Source organism: Castanea sativa, chromosome 6, assembly GCF_040712315.1.
Source record: "Castanea sativa cultivar Marrone di Chiusa Pesio chromosome 6, ASM4071231v1".
Taxonomy (NCBI): Eukaryota; Viridiplantae; Streptophyta; class Magnoliopsida; order Fagales; family Fagaceae; genus Castanea; species Castanea sativa.
Window position 1 is genome coordinate 39650530 of NC_134018.1, and position 24216 is coordinate 39674745.

A 24216-nucleotide genomic window follows, 5' to 3' on the forward strand; every position below is an offset into this window, starting at 1 on the left:
TGTTGGTTGTCATCGAGTGTGTGAGTACCATATAGCTCTTTGTCTGGGAAGTGGTAATATGGCTACTATCATGTTCCCACAGGCGGTGCCAACTGATGATGCAAAGATCGTCAGTGAGCCGAACAGTCCTCACGTGCTCTTGACGGAACCTACGAAACACAAACACAAAGAAGACCTTACAAAGAGTACTAGTGTGATACCGGCTAGAGACCTCCCAAATGTTAAGTTAGAAAGAGAATTTCTACAAATATAAAGTGTCAGAGCTGGGGAATTATGTGTACCTGAGAAAAGTGGTTGTCTAGTGTTTATATAGTAGTGAGTGGTGAATCGAAATCCTTTTAGAGTAGGGATTTTTCCTTGTTGGAAGGATTTGGTATTTAGGGTTTCCAAGATTTTAGGATGCTTTTCCATATGAGGGAGATATGGGTGAATAATGGAGTTTTTGTGCATGTTACGCAAGATGTTTCCATGTGTGGGTATTCGTGAGGACCAAACTAGGCCATGTTGGACCTGTCGGCCTTCTCACCCCGTTAGCCCTTTCATCCTGTTGTCCCATGGCCTTCTACTGCCTGAGGATCTCTCGTCAGCTTAGAAAGTCGTCTGCCGGGCTTTATGGTGGCGTCGTCGCTTTTGTTGTCATCGTTCTTGGCGCCTCTGTCAATTTCTGTGGAGCTGACGGACCCCCTGATGTCATCAGCTCTCTTGCTTGGTTCGTCCAAGAGTATTAATTCTTGTCAAAAATACCCCATCACCAACTAACATGTTTTAGTTCAAGACCAAACTAAAATTTTTTAGTTACTCGCCTAATTTCCTTTCAAGGATAGCAACACACAACCCATTGGTATCCTTAAATAGGTAAAAGCTTAAATTTGTTCGTTAAAAATTGCCTTAGATAATCCTTACCAAAAAGTAAAAAAAAAAAAAAAACTACTTTTTATAACCTGTTTAACACACCTTTTATTTATTTATTCTTTTTGCTTATTAAATTTATCTGGCTTATGTATACTTTTTCCAATTTATTTATAATGAAATAGAATTTAAAACTTATAAGGCTATGTTGTGTGTATTTTATAATAATTGTTCTTTATTAGTATTTTTTAAATAAATTAAATGGAATTCGAACCTTATTTTTTTTAGAAGAAAGGGAATTCAACCTAGATCCCTTGTTTCATCAAATATGCATCAAAATTTTAGGTGTAAGTTTTAGATTTTTTTTGGGTTGAGAAATAAATTTCTTAAATTATCTTTTTAAAATTCAGTCATGTGGCTTTTTTCTCATGTGATGAAAGTGTATTTTTAATTAAGTACAACCATATAACTGATTTTTAAGAAGAAAATTTAAGGAACAACACTTAAGTACTATACCTAAGTTTTGTTTATATAAAATAAATATACGTTACTCTTTTTTTTTTTTTTGATAACTTTGCCTAACCTAAACAGCACCGCCAAGTGTGTGGGGATCTCATGTCACTTGCATAGTACATTATGATAGGATACGGGTTTTAGAGCATCCACAACTGAGAATTCCAATTCTACTCTATTTTACTATTCCAAAAAGTCACTTTATCATTATACCATATCATTTTCCAATTCTTCCAACATCCTAACTTTTATTTTCCTATTCTACTCATTAAAATAATATATCTACACAATAAAATATATTTTTCATTCTTTATATTTTTCCAATTTTCTCCTCCACCCCAGACCTCGCCGACCAAACACGACCCAGAATTCGCCGACCAAGCACGACACAGCAACCCACCCTCTCTGATTCAAACCTTTGTCAAACCCATCGGAGCCATCAGAGCCATCTCCAGCAACCCAGCCCGCCGATCCACACCGATCCAAACCCATCATCAATCGATCCCAACCCACCACCATGCCCAGATCAAACCACGAACCCAACCCAGCTCCGGTGTAAGCCTTGAACGAGAAAAAGAGATGTGAGATGAGAGAGAGCTCGGACCGAGAGAAAGAGGGTGACAGCGGCTCAGTGATTTGGACTGAAAGAGCGAGGCTTGGTGATTCGGAGATAAAGAGAGAAGCTTGACAATGGTGAGAGAGAGAGAGGGGATGGAGAGAGCAAAACCCGGTAAGAGAGAGAGAGAGAGAGAGAGGCTGATTAAAATAGAGTATTTTGATTTGACATAGTGTTACAGTACCATCCCACTGGATGATACTGTAGGACTATGCCAAAAAAATTTGGCCTTTCTCAGTTTTACACGTCCAATTGCTGGGTGTGTTTTGGTTTTGAATGGCAAATGTGGATTGCATTTGGCATATTACAAGCCCAGTGGTGGATGCTCTTAGTATATTACAGACCGCCACATGGTAAAATTTTTAAAACACAACCAGTCGCAAACACACACGATATCCTCGTAGTCAGACTTATCTAGCCCTATAAAACTAAAACCCTACATACCCCGATCGCTTCTTTAGTTAACCTCAGCTGTCATTTCTCTCTCTCTCTCTGCCTCACACTCTCTGCGCCTCTCTTTTTTGAGTGTTCGTCGATGTCGGCGGCTACTTCATCGTTCGCTCCAGCAGCAGCTATATCAGCCCCTTCATCGTCGATCTCCAAGACTCTAAACCCCGTTTCCAAGCCCTTCTCTCTAGGCTTCGCCACCTCCTTTTCTAAGGGCCTCAAAGCTCTCAGAGCCACCTCTGGTGTTACTGGCTCCACTGGGTCCTCTCTCGGCGCTAAAATGGTCTCTGTTCCAGCCATCAAGCCCCCCACTTTGCTTGATTTCGACACTAAGGTCTTCAACAAGGAGAAAGTTAACCTTGCCGGCCATGACGAGGTACCTCTCTCTCTCTCTCTCTCTGTTTTCTTATCGGGGACATGTGTGAGGGAAAGTGTAGGGAAATGTTATAAACTTCATCATTTTTTGATGATCTGAAAAACCCAGATACGAAATGTTAATTTTGTATGATATTTTCTTTAAATTGATTAGATCTTTGGTTTTAATTGTGTTTATACATGTATGTTTTGTGTGTGAATACATGTATTGGGTTTCTCTATTGATTATTTGGTGAATGATAGTTTGTGGTGTTGTGTGTAATTGTGAATGCAGTATATTGTGAGAGGAGGAAGAGATCTGTTCCCTTTGTTGCCAGAAGCGTTCAAGGGAATTAAGCAGATTGGTGTTATTGGCTGGGGTTCACAGGTGAGTGAGTGATTTGCTACTCTCATTCAATATCTCTTGAAGTATTACACTTGATTGGATTTGGTTGGGTGCAATATTTGTAGAGTATTGTGATTGTGGTTGTGAATTTGTAACAAGTATTTGTTTCTTATGTTTGGAAATAAAAGAAAGTTCGTATCTTAGTTGAAATTTTTATTTTTGCAATTGGTAATTTTAGTAGAGAGGAGGTAAGCAAAGGTGGGAGATTAGAAGATTGGCTGTCTACACAATATATACTCTGATGCCGCAGAGTTAAGAGATTAGGGGGGGTGGGGGTTATCCTTCTTTGGAATATTCTTCTTTAAAATCCCTGGTTGGCCTTATTTATTTGTAACCTGAGAAAGTGAAAAGCTTATATATGACTCAATATTTAAAATGAGTTTAATTTTCATTGATTCTCCTCTGTTCTACATTTAGGGACCTGCTCAAGCACAGAATTTAAGGGATTCTCTTGTTGAAGCAAAATCTGATATTGTTGTCAAGGTGATTCTTATTTTTCAACTTCTCTTTTAGAGTTGATTTGCTCTATGATTTTGACGTCAAATAGATCTCTCAGTATGAATATTTTTCTTTACACTAATGCAGATTGGACTCAGAAAGGGCTCCCGTTCTTTTGCTGAAGCTCGCGCAGCTGGTTTTACTGAAGAAAGTGGCACTCTAGGCGATATTTATGAAACTGTCTCCGGCAGTGATCTTGTGTTGCTACTAATTTCTGATTCTGCACAGGTCAGTTGATTGTACACTTGAAACTTAATACGAGTAGTATTGATTTATTATACAAACACTATTCTTAACTCTTAAGTTGTTGAATTAAACAAACAATTTTGATCTCTGCCTTTAAAAATATACTTGATTTAACCATATACTTCATTTTGATCATGGATATCACAGATGTATTTTTATGAAGCACAAGACAGTTTAAAGAAAATGTTAATGTTCAAATTTTATGAGACAAAATATTATCAAATTGTGTATTGATGATTGTTTTCAAATTTACTATATGAAAGTTTTATGAAATTGAAATAACATGTAAAATTTGAGCTACTAGGAAAAATACTGTGTTATGTATCTCTTTATTAGAGGTTATATCTAAAAAATGTGCGCGCCTAGGCTTCGGTAAGCCTTTGCACTAAACTGCGAGCAACACTTTTACCAACATTGTAACAATGGGTGGGTCAAGTTGGTAAAGTAATATTACTTTTGATTGGTAATCTCCTATTTTTTTATTTTCTGCATTTGATGTGATTTTATTTTTGATAAGTCTTGTTAGAGTTTATGTTATGTCAGAAATATTGATCATTCCTTTATCTGTATAATTTAAATGCTTCAAATGTTAGCTTTATCAAATATCTGCATGTTTGCACCTGAGCTCTTTGTCACTTCAGCAGCTATTCTTTATGTGGCACAATTTCTGTTTGTTTGTAGGTATTGTGTTGATGTATAATCCTCTTTAGTTTTTTTTTATTTTTTATTTTTAATCTGGTTCAAAAGCCCATAAAATCTAAAAATTAGGAAAGTTGTTAAATAAATTGATGTGTAAATATTTTGTATGCAATTATGCACTTGATGTTCCATTGTGTTTCCATTCATTGCAATTTCCTAAAAGGGTATAATTTTATAATATTTTACAGGCTGACAATTATGAGAAAATATTCTCCCACATGAAGCCCAACAGCGTACTTGGGCTTTCCCATGGGTTTCTTCTTGGCCATTTGCAATCAATAGGACTTGACTTCCCCAAGAACATCAGTGTGATTGCTGTCTGTCCAAAGGGAATGGGTCCTTCCGTAAGGAGACTTTATGTCCAAGGCAAAGAAATAAATGGTGCAGGGATTAATTCCAGTTTTGCCGTCCACCAGGTGGTCTCTCTATCTCTGTCTGTCTGTCTGTCTCTGTCTCTCTCTCTCTGTCTCATCTTAACTAATTATTCTGTGTCTGCAGGATGTTGATGGTAGAGCCACCGATGTTGCCCTTGGATGGTCAGTTGCTCTTGGTTCTCCTTTCACATTTGCCACTACTCTGGAGCAGGAATATAAAAGTGACATATTTGGAGAGCGTGGTAAGTGTAGATTACTTCTATGGTGATTTCAATTTCCTTCAATAGTGGATCCTTAACTTTGCTTTTGTGATAAATAGGCATTTTACTTGGTGCTGTCCATGGAATTGTGGAGTCCTTGTTTAGAAGGTACACGGAAAATGGAATGAGTGAAGATCTGGCTTACAAGAACACTGTTGAGTGCATCACAGGGATAATATCAAAGACCATCTCAACCAAGGTTGGATTGTAGTGCTTAAATTGCGGATTCATTATTTTCCTTTTGCATGTTTGTGTGTTGTCCGTAATGTGTATTTATATTGATAATTGTTTCATCTTTCTCTATCCAAAGGGCATGTTGGCTGTATACAATTCCTTGTCTGAAGAGGACAAAAGGGTATTTGAGACTGCATATAGTGCTTCATATTACCCATGCATGGACATCTTGTATGAATGCTATGAAGATGTGGCCAGTGGTAGTGAGATCCGGAGTGTTGTCTTGGCTGGGCGTCGCTTTTATGTATGTTTACTCATCTATTTTCAAAATTTGATAAGTGATCAAAATGTGGTACTATCATTTTTGAATTTGGAATTTGATCACTGTTCTAACTATGATGAAGTTTATGCGCATCATTAAACACAAATCAGGCAGTATTGATGTTTTATAAAGTGATCCTGGTTATGCTTTTTTTCTACAGGAAAAGGATGGTCTACCAGCTTTCCCAATGGGTAAAATTGATCAGACCCGGATGTGGAAAGTTGGTGAACGTGTCCGATCATCACGGCCAGCAGGAGACCTAGGTCCATTATATCCATTCACTGCTGGTGTTTATGTGTCATTAATGATGGCCCAGGTATGAGATATGGTTTCTTTCACTTAAGGTAGTTGTAATCTTTGTAGCCTTAGGATTTCTCTGGGTCAAGTGTCTCAGGAGTTAATCCTTCCATTTAATTTCCTTTTGGTGACTTTGCTAGGTTCGCAAGTTTTGCAAATGGTGTTGCAAATAAAATCTTGACTGCATGCTGTCTAACAAATTTCTTTTGATTTTTAAATAATCCAGATTGAGATATTGAGGAAGAAAGGTCACTCGTACTCTGAGATCATTAATGAAAGTGTGATTGAGTCAGTTGATTCCTTGAATCCCTTTATGCATGCTCGTGGAGTTTCCTTCATGGTGGATAATTGTTCAACAACAGCACGGTTGGGATCTAGGAAATGGGCTCCACGTTTTGATTACATCCTTACTCAGCAGGCCTTGGTTGCAGTGGACAGTGGTGTACCCATAAACCGGGATCTAATTAGCAACTTCCTGTCGGATCCAGTGCATGGAGCCATTGGAGTATGCGCCCAACTGAGACCTACCGTTGATATTTCAGTGCCTGCAGATGCAGACTTTGTGCGACCCGAGTTACGTGCATCTGGCAATTAAAGGCTTTAAAATTCTGTACCCTGAGATGTCCAGCAATGCCTTTTGAGATGTTTTGAGCGTGAAGACTTAAAATTTAGGGGTATTGTAGTTTTTTCATTCTAGGCTTCTTGGTTGAACTATTCCATGCATTTGCAGAGCCACTATATGTTCCTATTTGACCGGTGAGGAAATAAAGACGTGGCAATGTGTGTACTTCTTGTAGCTTTGGTGTGACTAAATTATTCTGAGTTATCTTTGTTAGACTTCGTTATGTGCAACTTTAATGAAAGTTATGTGAAAAATGGGGTAGTTGTGATAATCAAAGCACCTAGAAGGAAGACTTGGATTTTGTGACATGTTAAGTAATTTGAAGGGAAGGTAATTCGTGAAGTATCTCATGAGAGGAATTCTAGTTCTCACAGATCCATAAAGTTTTTATGGCGCCCATGTTTAGGATAAATTTGCATGTCTTATCTTTGGTACCAAAGCGTGTTGGTGTTTTTTCTTGGCTACACTTGTCTTCGTTGTGTAATTAAATTACGTGTTTTGCAACCTTCCGTTTTTACAAAAGCCATACAATGATTTGTGTAGTTTCCTTTTTGTGTGTCTTGGCAAAGTCCACAGGTACGTTACTCATGCACCAACATCCTTCTAAACTTGATTGCAGGCCTCACACTTCGGCGTAACCAGAGAAAGAGGTTAAAAGATAGAAATGGAGAAAAGGCTTTATATACTATATTTACTGTTGTAGGACTCAGCTTTTTAGTAATGTGTTAGTGTTACTTAGTGCAGTGTAGTGTCGGTTCTCCAATTCCTTCGGTTATAAACTGTTCACAGAAAAATTGAAGTCGTATCTTTGGCCATTTTATGGGGTTAGGAATATAATGGAAAGAATCAATTCCCAAGTCCCTTACCACTCTTCTAGCTATTGCTTTAGTTGAAACTTCTGCGCTTGGATAAATGTGTTGAGGAATATCTGAATATGCATGAAGTTTTAGATACTGTCTTTTTTCTCGTTGCTAGGGAAATGATATTCTTGAAAGTCATGTCGCTGGCTCTTGTCTGGTAGTAAAAACATTAATGATTTTTTTTACATTCTCATTTCTGGTATGAACCTTACACTAGTTCTTGCCAAGATTATGAACAATCAAGACAGAACAAATGAGTATGAGAAACAAGCATACACAATATTTTACATATCAAATATGATACTTTGTTCTGATATGGAACTTCATGCAGTGGGGTAAGAGGCTTGCATTGCAATGCCACGGAGGCCTTGCTTTGCAGCAACATCTCTTTGCATCCGTATGTACCCCTCTTCGCCCCATTGTGTACCCCATGAATTCTTCACCAGCCAATACTTAGTCCCATCATTAGTTACCGCATACCCAACAGCAGTAACACCATGGTCTAGGCTAGTGCCACAGGCTCCAGTAAAGACACCACTTGAATAGAATTGGAAATCCAACCCCCCAGCATCAATGGCAACAGAAACTGGCTCGCTAGCAACAGCATTCAGAAGGGCGTTTTCATTGTTAGCAGGCACATCTTCAAGCCCATTAATTGTGGCAGCGTGTTTTGCTTCTTGGTTAGTGTTGCAGGTTCCATCAACACCCGTGTAGGGGTAGCTGGCTTCGGTTGTGAGGCCGAGATTGTCTTGGATGAATTGGAAGGCGTTGTCCATCAACCCCCCTTCACAGCCTTGATCTACGCCATTGGTGTCACAGTCAACCAACTCTTGCTCGGATAAAGAGATTAATTTGCCAGTTGTTAGCTGAGTAATTCCTTCCGTTGCAGCTACTGCTGAAAATGCCCAGCAACAACCTGTTGTTTGAAAACAAAAAATAGAGACAAAAGAAGAAGAAGAGAGAGTTAGAAAACATTTGGTTAGTATTGTTCCCTAAAAGAGTTTGATACTGACCACATTGTCCTTGGTCCTTGATCGGTGTCACGGCTTCTTTCTTTCTCCAGTCTAAAGTGGAAGGCACGGCAGTGACATTTTCATATTTGAAAGATGTTGTCTTTGTGGAGCATTCATGTCCCTTGAATCTATTTCGTGAGGCTTTGAACTCCTCATTTGTGAGATCTGCAAATTGGTTAACACTTAGCTTGTAAGGCTTGTTTGCAGCATTGTTGAAAGATTCTATGTATGCTACATTTTCCTTGAATATCTTGTAATGTTTCTCCTTCTCAATAATGTCCTTATATACACGTCCATAATGAGCCATCCATTGCTCGTGCTTCTCATACATCGCATCTTGGAGAGTGCGAGGCATGGCTTGAGAAGTGCAAGCTACCAAGATGAAAAGCAAAGCCAAACGTATGTAGTGGAGTTGTTTTGTGAAAGCCATGATGGTGCTGGCTACCTAAGAATATTGAGGATGAATATGAGTGAGTAGACACACTGGTTGCTTGAGATATTTATAGAAATGGTACCTGTCTAATTGCTCCGCTGCGTGGCTGAGAGACTGATCTAATTAGGACTTACAAAATTAGCTAGTTTGATAAAATCGATTTTCTTAATATACGTTTTGAAGATGAATTTGTCTCCTTATGTTTATGTTAACATATATTTCTTAATCGATTTATAGAAATATTGGATTTTACATAATTTTTAAAAATCAATCAAGGCATTGAAACACACATACAATTAAGTATTCAATTACATTTATGTATGAAAAATAAATTACAATTTCATTTATGTTATTTTTGTAGGATAATTACATTATTATATTATTGTTCATTTTTTTTTATAAACACCAACTAAATTTTATAGGATTGATTTTACTTCAAATCGTTTTAAATAAAATTAAAAAGAAAATCCAAATCTTGCCCTCCAAAAATGAAATTCTGGAACCATGCCACCACTGCATAATTTGTTGGGATATGTGAAGCCTGATTTGTGTTTGATCCAAATTATGATCCAACTCGATATGGAAACGTTATTATTTTTAATAGGAGATTTTCTGAGTCTTAGCCTATTTTGCCCCCTTTTTAGCCCATTATGGACTTGATGTATGAGATATAAATATTGTTTCTTCAAATTATGGTTAATTGTATTAAGAAATAACTGTAGTGTCACATTTTGTAAAATTTCCTAGAAATAGTGAAATTACTACAGCTCCATGAACCTAGACAAATTGTCAAATCATGTAATTTTTTGTGTTATGTGTAATTGTTTTCTTTCTAATTTTCGCATCGCAAATCTGGGAATTCGGATAAATTCCCGACATAATTGTATCATTCTATTGTACGTCCAAGCATACTTCATGATAAAATGTTAGCTGTATAGAGTCTGACATGCGTAGGAATAAAAACAAATGCAAATTGGCGAACTAATTTCAGGACAAGGGAAAAATATGAACACTTTATGCCCAAACAAAAAATAGAAAAATACAACCCCTACTGATCAATTTTCCCCTGCATCACTACAAATTGCACATTCCATCAACGGGTGTATTTTAAGCATGTATCTCTCATTCCATGTAAAAAATGCTTGCAAAACTGAAAGGCAACTGCTATGGTTTCATTTCCTACAATAGGTTGGCTTCTGAAGGAAATATTTCATTTTTCTGCAAAGAGGGTTGGGACTAAGGCTTGGTTGTCGATGTTGTATGGTTGGGAGAGTTATTACAGTTAACATATACAAATCAACAGACCATGACTTTCTCAAGCCTCAGTACACTGCCTTAGTACATTTATTTTGTATATCTTAGGCTATTGGTGAAAGATGCTTCAGATGTCTTGAAAGTTTCTGGCCCTTGAAAACCCTCCCAAATCAAATGCTGAAAATACTTCCTGTCCTAGATGATTATATTCCTGAGAGAGTATAAGCTCAGTCATAAAAGTGATGGTAACAACTGATCATGATAGGCAAGTTTGTGGAATGCAGTGTAAAGGGCAATCCTATAATCTAGAAGAATCTATTTATTTGTTGGCTTTTTAAAATCCATAAAGATCCTTGTATCTGAAGTATTTATTGTACCTTGATGAGCTAGGAAAAAGTGTTGGTGAACATAAGATATGTTGTTCTTTTAGGTATTGACAATTTTTAAGCTGCTCCACCACAAAACTTACTTTTCAGAGATTCAGATCAGGCATTGTATTCTCTTTCTGCATGGGTTGCAGAAATTCTCGTCTTTAATTGTCTAAAGCAGAAGTCTGTTAAGCAAATAAGGAATTGGTCAGGTTGGATAAGGAACTGGGGCATGGTCATGCTTGAAGCTAATAAATTACGGATTGTCCCAATACTTAAAACTACTTGAAAATGATGGATTGAAGCATATAATCAGTATTCTAACACTACCACTCACGTGTAGGTCACACAATACGTGTGATTTTTAACTTTTTAAATGCGAGGTTGAGTGGAGACATAATTCAAACTCAAAACCACCTGCTCTAATACTAAGATAAATTATCAATTGTCCCGAAAGTTTAGACGGTTAAGAAATAATGAATTTAATCATTTAACCAATATTCTAAAAAGAAGAAAAGTTTTGAGTTTTAACAAAAGAAATTGAAGATGTAATCCAAATATTATATCATAGCAAGAAGAAGTCTTACAGACTTATCCGTGGAATAAAAGAAACACAAATCATATGTAGAGATCATGAACAATAGAAGATCGTTTTAGAAATGAAAAACAAGCATACACATCATTTTACTTTGAGGTAGTGGACGTTGATTTTGATTTTAAACTTTATGCAGTAGGGTAAGAGGCTTCCATTGCTATGCCACAGAGGCCTTCCTTTGCAGCAACATCTCTTTGCATCTGTATGTACCCCTCTTCGCCCCATTGTGTACCCCACGAATTCTTCACTAGCCAATACTTAGTCCCATCATTACTTACCCCATACCCAACAGCAGTGACTCCATGGTCTAGGCTAGTGCCACAAGGTCCTGTAAAAACACCAGTTGAATAGAACTGGAACTCAAACCCTCCAGCATCAATGGCAACGGAAACTGGTTGATTAGCTACAGCCTTTAGCAATGCCTGCTCACTGTTGGCAGGCACATCTTCATAGCCAGTTATTTTGGCTGCATCGTTGGCTTCTTCCTTAGCGTTGCAAGTTCCATCAACACCCATGTAGGGGTAGTTGGCTTCTGTTGTGAGGCCGTGATTGTGTTGTATGAATTGGAAGGCATTATCCATCAAACCACCCTGGCAGCCTTGGTCCACACCTTTAGTATCACAATCAACTAGCTCTTGTTCAGACAAAGAGATTAATTTACCAGTTGTTAGCTGAGTAATTCCTTCCATAGCTGCCACTGCTGAAAATGCCCAGCAACACCCTATATGTTCATCACAAGAAAGAGTCTAAATCCTTTTTTCTTTTTTGGATAATTCAATAGTTGGAAGAGGGAGATTTAAACTCTCAATGCCTCCATATTGGAAATACCAGGAACTTTTAGACTTTTAATTAAGCTACAAGGTTATATTCTTGGCAAAAGAGTCAGAGTCTTGAAGTCAATAAATATTGTTTATCTCAAAATTAAACACTTACCACATTGGCCTTGGTCCTTGATGGGTGTTACAGCTCCTTTCTTTCTCCAATCCATACTAGAAGGCAAAGCAGTCACATTTTCATATTTGAAAGATGTTGTCTCTGTGGAGCACTCATGCCCCTTGAACCTATTTCGTGATGCTTTGAACTCTTCGTTTGTAAGATCTGCAAATTGGTTGACACTTAGCTTGTAAGATTTGTTTGCATCACTGTTCGAAGATTCTATACGTGCCACATTTTCCTCGAATATCTTGAAACGGTTCTCTTTCTCGTAATTGTCCTCGTATACACGTCCATAATGAGCCATCCATTGTCCATGCCTCTCACGCATTGATTCATCTTGGAGGGTGCGAGCAGTAGCTTGAGAAGCCAAAGCTCCCAAACTGAGGATTAAAGCGAAACAAATCCATTGGCTCTGGTTAGTGAACCCCATGGTACTGGTAGCAGCTAGGAATTATCAAATTGAATGAATGAAAGGCACACCAACTCCACGGTAGCTTATGAGATTTATATAGATTAATTCATGTGTGTAGTCCTGCTAGAGGAAGCTTTGTCCATCATCTTCAACGTGCACGCAAAGGTTTTCTGATTTGAACCCATAAAATCATCTAATTTGATTACTAATATGGTTTTCTCTAGAGTGATTACTTGGTGCATGCACTTGTCTCTTTATGTGTATTAATATGGGTTGAATCTTAAATTGATCCATGCCTTGGTCTCTAATAGTGAGCAGTTTAATCGTTTTCCTTTGTACTTTTCTTATATCAGAACAGGCCAAAATGCTCTCACCGTACCGTTTCATTCCATCATTAAAGGGTTGTGTATTAACTGCATGGTTATGACGTTACAAAAGGTGTTAAAAGAAGCTTCAAAGTTCATAGCACAAGCTAAGGCTTTGAATTAACAACCAATATCAACAAACACTTGAACTGGACAGAACTATTTAACAACCAATTTCACTTCTATTTAACGAATTGGTCTCGCCTGTGAATGCAGAGAAAATTCCAACAAAAAAAAAAAAAAAGGATTCCATGTGATTATTATTAAGGCCCAACAATTGAATTGGTTAATCAAGTAAATTAAGCACCGAGTCCACCATGCTGGCTCACATTATGGACTAGAAAAGAATTCAATTCACGAGAACCTATTGGGCTGTGATCATATTGAATTTGAGTCCATTCTTGAACTCCACAATCATGCTAAGCCCGTATACATTTGTTGGGCTAGTTGCGCCCATTTTTGGGCAATTACATACTTACAACTTTAAATATACCGCAAATTACACCGTCCACTATAAACTTTCAAAATACACTATTAGTACTTTAAACTATAACTTGTATTATACTTTGCACCCATCATCAATTTTACCAATACCTTGGACGGAAAACCGAAGTTTAGGGTATAAAGTATTCCAAAATATAGTTTAGGATAATAAGTGTAATTTCTTATTTGTTTTAAAAGAATTGTGAAGATAGACAATTAAGTTTTTTCACGTGGTACTATCCACGTTAATAGTAAAATTAATGGTAAGATGCAAAGTGTAATACAAGTTATAGTTTAGAATAGTTAGTTAGTAACCGTGCATTCTTTGCAAAGTGTAATCAAAAGAATAATTTAAGTAGTAAAGTATAATTTTTCTTTTCTTTTTTTAGTTTTTTTCTTTTGAACTAGGTTGCACTTTTGGGGAATATTAATTAGAAGAACATAATTTTTTTGAAAGAGAGTTTCAACTTATGGCGTCCGCTTCTAATGATAGTTCTATCATTAGACCAAGATATCAATCAATTTTTGGTGTAGGCGGGAATTAAACTCTAGATTTCTTATTCAACCATAAAAAACTTTATCAGTTGAGCTAACTAAAATTCACTAAAAGAACCTAATTAGTTGAGTGTGATGTTGAATATAGATTTAAATAAGGGTTGGGCTTGTGTCCAGTAGCCAGTGAAACTGGACATGTTGAGATGCGAACACATGTCCAATTTTGGATACGTATGTGTCTGTATCTTAATGTGTCCAATAAAACTAACCACTAAACAGAAGCCTCTCCCTTTATATAATGGTTGGGCCTTTAAAGTGAATGTTTTGACTTTGTAAAATAATCCCATTGTGATTTATCCTTTAATAAAAAAAATAAATAAATAATCCCATTGTAACTTTGCACTTTCTTTTCAGACATGTTAAACTCAATTAGATTAAGAACTTTTGAAATCAAACCCAGCCAAACCCCTCTTCTTTACTGCATTGAGAAGTATTCAACTTTTTTTTTTTTTGTTGTTGTTGTTGTTGTTGTTGTTGTTGAGGGAAGAGAAGTATTCAACCTAAACTCGACCCAAATCCTTGTTTTACATCTTTGATTCTCTGAAAGAGGAAATATAGGGGTATTTGCCTATGCCATAGTTGGAAATAGAGAATCATTTATTAACCTACTTTTTTTTTATTACATCATCACCACCACTTGTATGGTGGATTTTCACAACTTCTTAGCATATTCCTAACATATGGGCCAGAAACTCTGACATTAAATGAATACTCGCTTTGTATTTCGTAAAATAATAGTGAAAACCCTAAACTTATAGCTGAAGCCTTCCCTGTACATAGATATTATATCGGATAAGTTATCCATGACATGATCCTTAAGAATAGTCACTTAAGGCCTCTTAAAATCTTACTAGATTCTAGTTGGAAACATCAGATCCCATTGATGTAGCTACCGAAATTCTTTAGATATAAAATATAAGGTAAATATCATTTTTTTTAAGCAGTGTTGTTCTACATGGTTCTTGTATTATGTATTCTTCATATATGTAATGCTGCGTTATAGAAAGCAAGACAAACAAGTTCTATTAAAAAAATTACAAAAAGTACAAATCTTGGTTAATTGGATAGATCACATTGGAGCGATAATTTACCTTTGTCACAAAAGTTTCTTTATGTTTTTGGGTAATCACATAAATAAAAGTGCACTAGCTATTTCAGACGAATTTCTTTCGATTCGCTCAAATCAGTTCGGAAGAAAGGAAGGGCCACATTAGAAGAACAGTTATCATTCATAGCAATACATTAGCAGTATATTATTTGTCTAATTTTTTATTTATTTGGTTAATTATAACTAAAAAGCAAATGAGATGTATGACTAGCTATGAATCTACAATTGATAACCTATAAAATAGAACACCAAAATTGGGATAGAGGGCCACAAATATTGCTGGATGAATTTTCATTTGGTTAATTAGACATTTAGCATGATTATCCAGGTAATAAACTCCTAATTTTAAAACTTGATGTACTTTTTTTTTTGGGTTAGAGTAAGTGAAAATAGACTCAATCCTCTTAAAGAGTAATTGAGACAAGTCTTTGATATCAAACTTCTTATTTCAAATGAGTTTTAGATAATTCAACTGGTAAAGTCTCTTGTTGTTAAATGAGAGATTTAGGATCTGATCTTTATCTATACCAAAAACTATTGGTGTCTTAGTATAATAAAAAAAAACGATCATAAAAAACAAACGATATAGATTGAAATTATCTCTCAAATAAAATATACAAAATTCTTGTTACTAAGGCTCACTGGTATAACACGTTTTTTTAATGTTAATGTAAGTTGTTCAAGCACTTGCATAATTTCTGAGAGTGATCATATTAACAGTACTTAACATTAATACACCGAATATCATCAATACAAATTCTGACTTACTTTTTACAAAGTCCGACAAATTCATTATTATAATCCTATGCCTTGTCTCTTGACTATTAACTCCAGCTTGAGTCACTTAGGATTGGTTGAAAACAAACAATTTCCTATTCCCCCAAATCTCTAACCAAATTGCCTACCCTTTTTAATTGATTGAATTTGAACCGCAAATATAAATTAAAATTGTAAGTTATTATATAAAGATGTACGAATAGTACCGCTGTTTTGCTTACCACATTTTGTGTGTTCAGGTTATTTATAGAAGTCCCTATTTTTATCTGAATTGATGGTTTGAGAAGTAGGCCCGCCTTGTACTTTTTTTTTTTTTTACATAAATATATTTGTGATAAAATAACTTAACTTACCATAATTTGTTTGGTTACCAGTTTTGGAGCTGGAGGTTCCATTTATTTTTGACCATTTGTCAATGTCATACCAACCTAGCAAAAAACCCATTGTCATACCTACAACACTAAAAATATTTAAATAATGTCTTTTCTATTTAAATGAATAAATAAATAAGAACAACCACAACTACAAAATTGCAGACAAAAAATTGATATAAAAGTTTTTTTTTGTAAGTAAATTTATTTTGTATGCATTTACAAAATTATATCAACTTCTTTGAAGTAGAAATTAATCATTGGGCCTGCTTTCCATCATATTAAAAACCCATAAAAGCAGGTAATTTCGGTTGGACTTCCAATCAAAGACTTCCTTTTGCCAATATTATTGCCTCGGAGAAGCAAATGGCCTTTTTCAGGCTTGAGTTAAGACTAGATGCTCAACATATTTATGCGCCTCACGATGTTATTCTTTTGGTCTCAAATCTGAATGCACCTAAAAAAAAAAAACACCATCATTATGGGCTAATTACCATATTCCCATTTTGGGGTAACTCTTTCCAGATTGTCATTGTTGGATTGAGTGAAGGCTGTGAAGCTGTTCTTGTTTAGAGCCACTCGAGTTTTTGCACTGTGTAGGCTCAAGAATATTGCCCTGGAGCAGTAAAAATATCCTCATAATCCCATGATATTTTTCCAGACATGTTTGTTAAGTAGTAAGTTTAGCAAATTATGTTTGTGCAAGTTTGATCCTCTCTAGACTTCTTGTTAGAGAATTAATTGTCTATTTGGATACCGCTTATTACTAAAAACTAAAAACACTGTAGCAAAATAATATTTAAATGTGTGAATAGTACCGTGAAATCCAATTTAAAAAAAAATTGTTGAAATTTGTACTTGCAGGTCCCATGAACAATGCATGGGACCCGCACAAAAACGCCAAACGCAAATTTTTTTCCTTTCTAGTGCAATCTAAATGTAGTTGTTTCTCTTCAGGGGATTGGCGAGGACAGACACAAACCCAGATGCTTTTGGAGAATAATATACTTGACTAATGAGGAGAATAGTGAAATTCTAGTAGAGGATTTGTTTGAAAGCTAGAAATAGAGGGGCATTTCAGTTTCCTTGTTAAATTGTTGATGAAAACTTTAATGTCGAAGCAATGAAGTCAACTTTCTGAACTTTGTGGAAACCCTACATGTGGGTTGTGTAAGAAATCGTGACTTTCAGGAAATTTATTCGAATAAACAAGTGAGGTTAGGTTAATTGCTTCTCAAAATGCATTATTCGAATGATAACATTTGACCTCATAAATTAAGGGTTTTACTTTGAGTTGTCATTTATTTTCTTTGAATTAAAAAAATTAAGAAAACAATATATTTTATGGATAGAATTGAAAATTTACATTTAATTAGACATAAAAATGAAAATTATATAACTTTGTTTTTAGATACAATCTAAGAAATTATATGGTTTAGATTTCCTAATTACATTTTAAAACATGATAAATTACATCAATAAGAGAGAGACCTAGTCTAAAACCATTGATCTAAAATTGGAGACTAAATTATAGAGTGAAAAAGTGTTAACTGTTAAGTAGTCTATCTAATGTTTGGCACCTTAATTTAGCAACAAGGAAGCATTCTGTATTTTGAATTTTTCTATGTTCTTTTTTTATGTACCTAGTTGCTAATATTATATCATATATTGAAATGCATTTGCAAAAATTTATTCAATTAATATGACTTTCTTTTGAACGCAACTAAAATGTAAATTAAGAAAACTATATCATTATTGATTAGTGAACTCCACCTTCACTCCTAACTGGCTGCTAGGGTTAGCTAATCTGATTGTTAAATTCCTAACAGATTGGAGATAATCTATAAACATGCATTAGACTTTCTCCTTCACAGGAAGAAAATGTAATAGTCTTATATATATATATATATATATATAATATATATTATGTATGTATGTATGTATGTATTTATAAATTAAAACTAAAAATTAAATAATAAAAAAATGACGTGCGACACACCAATTTTATGTTAGGACTTGGGACAATGAGTACTTTGCTGTCTAGGTGATTTGGAGGCAAGAGAATAGCGTGGAAACACGATTACAAATCCTACCACACAAAAAAGTGAGACATGCAATAAGGCATTAAATGCTATCTCCTTTTCCTTCCTAAATTACCCTACAAAGTATTTTTTGAGAATAACCTTACAAAGTAGTTATTATTATTATCATCATCGAATTCCTAGGCTCCTTTTTAGTGGTACTTTAGGTTAAGTAATGTATTTGAATTTAGTGAGAGAGTATAGTTAATTTTGTGTGTTTAACAATTTTGTTTTTCAAAAAAAGAAAAAAAAAATTCAAACGATACTAAAATTACGATAAATTACACAATTTTTACCATAAGAGGCTATTGACGAATTGTGAGTGATTAAAAAAATGTGGTAGATTAAAAAAATGATTTGCCTCAATCTAAAAGACATATATAAATAAGAGGAAAGGATTTGAATAATGCTTTTGTTGCATCAACTCACATAAAGAAATTAGAGAATAAAAGCTTTGTTGATATGTGTTGGATCTCCTTAATTACTACGAAGTAGATAGTGTTTCACATCCTTACTAAGAATTTAAATACTTTAACTCAACATATTTTAAACCAGAACTTGAAATTTTTTTTTTTGATACAAGATAGAATTTCTACTCTAGCCTAATCTAAGTGTATATGTGTGTGAAGCTCCCTTCTGGAGACTTAAACCCCGACCTTTGCCCCCACACTCCACAAACATTTATACCTGTGAAGTGACCATTACACCAAGAGTGTGCGGTGGTCAGAACTTGAACTTTACTAATATATATTGAATCTCACATTCTCACATATACTTCTTCGCCACTGTGATCATTTAATTGAGGGGTATATTTGTCCTGGGCTGTAATTTGAACACCCAAAGCCAATAAGAGAACAATAACGCAATGCAGCATCAAAAAGGAAAGAATAATAAGGTCACGGATAAATTACTAATTTGTTCGTTCAACTATAAAAATTAATGTAACTTTCAATTAGCTCAACTGGTAAATTTTTTAATAATTGAATAAGAGATTTAAGGTTTAGTCCCCCGTCTACACTAAAAACCAACTAGTATCTTGGTCTGAGGATAAAAAGTTATCATTAAAAGCGAATGCTATAGATTGAAACTCTTTAAAAAAAAAAACTATAGAAATTGATTCTCAACTATTAATTGTGACATATTTTTTTATAAAATTTTTAAATCAAGTCAATTTCATCTTTCAATCTTCTCTGACCATTAAAAGTTTAACAAAATTATGTAACAAAGGGATCACTACACTTTTAAAAAAAAAAAAAATTATGGTATAAAATGTGCATTTTACACCCATAAAGTTTGAGATTTCTTTTAAATCAAATACTCAACTTTTAAAACTTGTACACACCATTAAATCCTACAACAGTGCCAATGTACCCATTCCGTCATGATATCACTGCCAACTTTTTAGCAAAGATGATTTTCTTTTTCTATCCAAAAGGACGTCATTTTTGTGTAGGTTAGCAACAAGATTTGATAGGAGGAGCACATCGATATTGTTGCAATACTCAATAGTATCAATAACATGTTTTCATAGTCAAGTGATCGATTTATAAGCAACCTCAAACTTAGGGGTGTAAATAGTATTTTAACTCTCTCTCTTAGGTAAATGTTGCTCTGAGAAGCTAAAAGTTAAAAATCACCTATATATACATATGGTTTTTTTTTTTTCCATTGTAATGTTGGTAAGTATTGTACTTTGAAATAAATAAATAAATAAAAATCATGTGATTCTCTTTCTTCTAAGAGGGAGAGATATCATAACCACTAATTGTAGAAATGAGGTAAATGGGAATTGCAAAATTTCATGATGAAAAGTGTGGGAGTTGTAAAATAAGCATAAGGGTATGAGTGCAAATCCATTGCAAATGGTTTTCGCAGCGGCATTATTCATTGTGACTGCAACGATAGTAGACTGGGGTAGTCACAATCGCACTACTTGCGTTCAATGTACGTTGTCCCATTAGCTGAAAGTAGTATTGTAGGGCAAATAATGCACTCTTAGAGCAACCACATTAGTCCATGGACAATCTTACAAAATACAAAAAGCGCTCTTTTTACACATTTTGACCTAAAAAAAAAAAAACACTCACATCAGTGGATGTAAAATTGTGCAAAATTGTGTATAAATTTACAAAAGCTACAGTAACCGTGCATAAATACACAGTTACTGTAGATCTTCTATATATTATTTTAATATTATTTCTCTCTTCCCTTGACTCTCTCTCTCTCTCTCTCTCTTCAACTCAATCACCACAACTCAGCACCAGCGCCAGCCACACACCGATAAGCACACAACGCCAACCACACAGACCCACCACCCATGTCACTAAAACTCAACATCACCAAACACCACCACCGCAACCCAGCGCCGACAACCATAATCAACCCAAACCTGAAGAAAAACTCATCCAAAACCCAAACCAAAATCAATTAAAACTAAATCCAACCCAACGAAAAACCCATATAAAAAACCAACAGAAACCCACTTGAAAAACCCACCGGAAAACTCGTTGGATTTGCCCCAATCTGCCGCCGATTTACTCCTCCAGGTTGCTATAGATTTGCCGCCGTTAGGTTGCTGCCGATCTGCCATATCTGGGTTTGAGATTTGAGTGAGGAAGAGAGTTTAGGGAGAACTAGAGAAGTAGAGGCAAAGGACAATTGGGAGAGAGAGCCACGGTTGGAACTTGTGGGGTGGAAAAAAAATATTAATGACGAGATATTTATTAATAAAATAATAATAATAAATATTACTTAAATAAGTTAAAAGTGTATAATAGATATTTTGATGTGGGTGTTTTGTAAAAGTGGTCTTGTAAAATAAAAAAAGTAGGCTGTTAGTGTAAAATAGACGGAAAAATTTGGCTGAACTGATATGGTTGCTCTTACCATGCCACATGTACTGTGTAAGGGTACAATTACCTCCTCCATCAATAGGAAGAGGTATGCTTAAACTCAAAACTTGCTCTTATTATTTCCCCTACCAAAAATAGCAATTGACTTGAGTTTTGGAGTGCTTAGAGCATCCACAGTAGTGGAGCTAAAAATTTAGCTTTTTAGCTTCACAAAAAAGTTACTTTATCTATTTTACCTATACATTTTACAAAACATGCTGCAGCAGTGGATCTATTTTAACTTTCAACACAATAAAATAATATAAACCTCACAATAAAATAATATATCTACTACAATAAAATAATATATTCATTACAATAAATAACAATCACAACCAACCGCAACCGCTATCGCTATCACTACCACTACCGCCACCGCCACCGACTCTTCCACCGCCACTGCAATCGCTACCGGCGCCCACCGTTACCGCCGCCACGTAATAGAATAATATATTATCTACAATAAACAACAATCATAGCCACTGTCATCACCACTGTCACTACCACCACCGCCATTGCAACTGCCACCATCACTGCAACTGCCACCATCACTGCAACTGCCACCATCAAAAAAATTATTTTTTTCTCACCAATATTAAATAGTAATAATCTACCGCTTAAAATTTATTACAAAAATATTATAAAACATTACTTAATTTTAATTTCTTATTATTCTTTATTTTATTTTTCTTATTTATCTTATTTGTTGGTTTCATCCAAATACACGTATTTTTTTTTTCCTCTTTGTTTGCTTCATTTCTTCAATCCTCTGAACTTTTCTTTCTGAAAGTGAATGAGAGACAGAGAGGCACGGTGATAAAAGAAAGGAAAAAAAATGGAACGGTGACGTTGAAGACGGCGTGGGTCTCAGTTGATCGGCGGTGGGTCTTACCAGGTGGAACGGTGACGTTGAAGACGGCAAGGGCCGGCGGCGGCGAGCTTGAGAGAGTTGAGAGCTTGGACGGCGTGGGCTGAGGGTTGATCGGCGGTGAGCTTGAGAGAGTTGAGACGGCGTCGGTGTGGGTCTCAGCTGATCGGCGTCGGCGGTGGTGAGCTTCAGAGAGTGATTGTGAAGAGAAAGAGAGAGGAGAGAGTGAAATGGAGAGATTCCCAATTCCGGAGTGACTGAAGAGAAAGATAGCGTGAAATGGAAAATGGAGAAAAGCTGATCTATCATTTTTTAATCCATGCCCGAATAAATTTTTTTTTTTTTTTTATAACTTTCAGCTACAGTGCTCATGTAGTGATACATGAGCACTGTAGCGCAAAGCTAAAATTTTTTAGCTTTGCCTCCACTGCTGCAGGTGGGTTTTTGGGGTTTGAGTGGAGCTAAAATAGCAATATAGCTAGTTAGCTCCACTGCTGTGGATGCTCTTACAATCACCTAGCACAATAACGTGCTTCTCTAATGCAGAACTCTAGTGGAACCTAACTTTAGTAAAGCTTCGTCTCCTATCAATTCATAGTACGCAAATCCCCAAATTACCCAATGTCGGTGCTCTGACTAGTTACAAAGGTATGATTAAAACCCTTCTTTTATTTTTTTTTGGCTAAATCCAAATTTCATTAGCAGCAACAAAATCTATCTTCCAAGCTTCCTTGAGAGCAATTGGAAAGGAAGATATATTATATCCAAAAGGCCTATTAACACTTAATAGCATTTGAATCAACTCATGCAAAAATTTGTGTCTATTTTAACCTAAGAACCTATTTTTCTATTTTTTACATGCTCACTTTTCATAACACCCCACATCAGATTATTTATTTTGAACTACATTTCATTCAAATATCAATTATTTTTATTTTTTTAGTTTATTTTTCTTTACACACAATAATCACCATTTACTCTCTTCATTTGTCCTCGAAATATGTATAGAAAGAATAAAAAACTAAATGCAAAATAAATAGTATTAGTGTAAATTTACACAATTATATATTGACTGATATGGATCATTTTTAGATAAAAGTGTGCAAATTTTATACATTTTTTCTATTATACACTCATTCATATAAATGCTCTAAGGGTCTGTTTGGATACCGCTTATTGCTGAAAACTGAAAACACTGTAACAAAATAATTTTTAAATGTGTAAATAGTACTGTGAGACCCAGTTTTAAAATTGTTTTTACCGAATTCTGTACTTACGAGTCCCGTAAACAGTGCATGAGACCCACAGAAAAAACACAAACGCGTTGCTATCCAAACTTACGCTAAGAATCATTTTGTCAAGTATGGGCTACATTTTTTTTTTTTTTTCTTTTTGGAGAGAAAAGACTACGTATTATTTTTCAAATAATTAAACAAAGAAGCAACAAAGCAAGAAATATTTAAAGGAACAAACTCTAGTCAGACTAACAGAGGTGAAGATAGCCTAGCTCTCCTAATTCAACTACCTCTTAATCCAACCAAAAGTTCTTGGGTTTTAGGACATTACATATAGTGCTAGAAATAGTGTTACAAAAAGCAAGATTAAAACATAAATGCCTTTGGTGGGATTTTGAACAATTTTGAAGATGAGATTTGTCGGGCTTTGATTTTCTTAATAAACCAAAGGATCCTCAAAAAAAAAAAAAAAAAAGGATCCAAGGCCGTTGAATGAATAGTCACCATCTTAGCAAAGTTACTAATAACTCCTCAAAAAAAGTAAAAACCTCGTATTTTCATAGATCTTGTCTATACTCTATAATGAAATTCTTTTTTGGTAAATGAAAATCTATTAAAGCAAAAAAAAAAAAAAAAACACCCAACAAATGGCGATGTGACTTTCATATAAGCCATCTATCAAAAAATTTTAAATTGTATAAGATAACATCAATCTGGTATAAAAAGATATTGGTTGAAGCTTTTTACTTTCTACATAAAGCTATGGCCGGTAATTATTTTTCCCCCCATATAACAGGATTTAAACCCATAGCTTTTTATTATGATAATATAAAAATCCATTATCCATGAACATATTTTTATGTCATCAAATAGATAATTATACATAGCCTTCTAAAAAAAGATTATATAAAGATATACAATATATCTATCGAAT

General features: G+C 35.1%; 3 protein-coding genes across 3 annotated transcripts; 1 reads left to right on the top strand and 2 right to left on the bottom strand.

Annotated features, from left to right (window-relative positions):
- The first annotated feature begins 2288 nt into the window (after window positions 1–2288).
- LOC142640533 (ketol-acid reductoisomerase, chloroplastic) lies at window positions 2289–6948 on the top strand. The gene is made up of 10 exons (XM_075814665.1): window positions 2289–2801; window positions 3075–3167; window positions 3603–3668; window positions 3771–3911; window positions 4817–5044; window positions 5127–5244; window positions 5322–5461; window positions 5573–5740; window positions 5919–6074; window positions 6282–6948. The coding sequence occupies exons 1-10, from the start codon at window positions 2514–2516 to the stop codon at window positions 6648–6650; spliced, it is 1767 nt and encodes a 588-aa protein (XP_075670780.1). The 5' UTR covers window positions 2289–2513; the 3' UTR covers window positions 6651–6948.
- Window positions 6949–7773: 825 nt separating this feature from the next.
- LOC142641555 (senescence-specific cysteine protease SAG39-like) lies at window positions 7774–8980 on the bottom strand. Its single transcript, XM_075816002.1, has 2 exons — window positions 8551–8980; window positions 7774–8453 (listed from the first exon to the last, which is right to left on the bottom strand). Exons 1-2 carry the CDS (start codon window positions 8978–8980, stop codon window positions 7861–7863), a joined length of 1023 nt encoding a protein of 340 aa, XP_075672117.1. The 3' UTR covers window positions 7774–7860.
- A 2348-nt stretch (window positions 8981–11328) lies between these two features.
- LOC142641422 (senescence-specific cysteine protease SAG39-like) lies at window positions 11329–12566 on the bottom strand. The gene is made up of 2 exons (XM_075815860.1): window positions 12134–12566; window positions 11329–11921 (listed from the first exon to the last, which is right to left on the bottom strand). Exons 1-2 carry the CDS (start codon window positions 12564–12566, stop codon window positions 11329–11331), a joined length of 1026 nt encoding a protein of 341 aa, XP_075671975.1.
- Window positions 12567–24216: the final 11650 nt, after the last annotated feature.

Bases quoted from the DNA above. Each gene is read 5' to 3' on its own strand.
- LOC142640533 (XM_075814665.1), top strand. From the start codon at position 2,514: ATGTCGGCGGCTACTTCATCGTTCGCTCCAGCAGCAGCTATATCAGCC. The intron at 5,045-5,126 runs GTGGTCTCTCTA...CTGTGTCTGCAG, and splicing joins CCAGTTTTGCCGTCCACCAG to GATGTTGATGGTAGAGCCAC. The intron at 6,075-6,281 runs GTATGAGATATG...TAAATAATCCAG, and splicing joins TGTCATTAATGATGGCCCAG to ATTGAGATATTGAGGAAGAA.
- LOC142641555 (XM_075816002.1), bottom strand. From the start codon at position 8,980: ATGGCTTTCACAAAACAACTCCACTACATACGTTTGGCTTTGCTTTTC. The intron at 8,454-8,550 runs GTCAGTATCAAA...TTCAAACAACAG, and splicing joins CAAGGACCAAGGACAATGTG to GTTGTTGCTGGGCATTTTCA.
- LOC142641422 (XM_075815860.1), bottom strand. From the start codon at position 12,566: ATGGGGTTCACTAACCAGAGCCAATGGATTTGTTTCGCTTTAATCCTC. The intron at 11,922-12,133 runs GTAAGTGTTTAA...ATGAACATATAG, and splicing joins CAAGGACCAAGGCCAATGTG to GGTGTTGCTGGGCATTTTCA.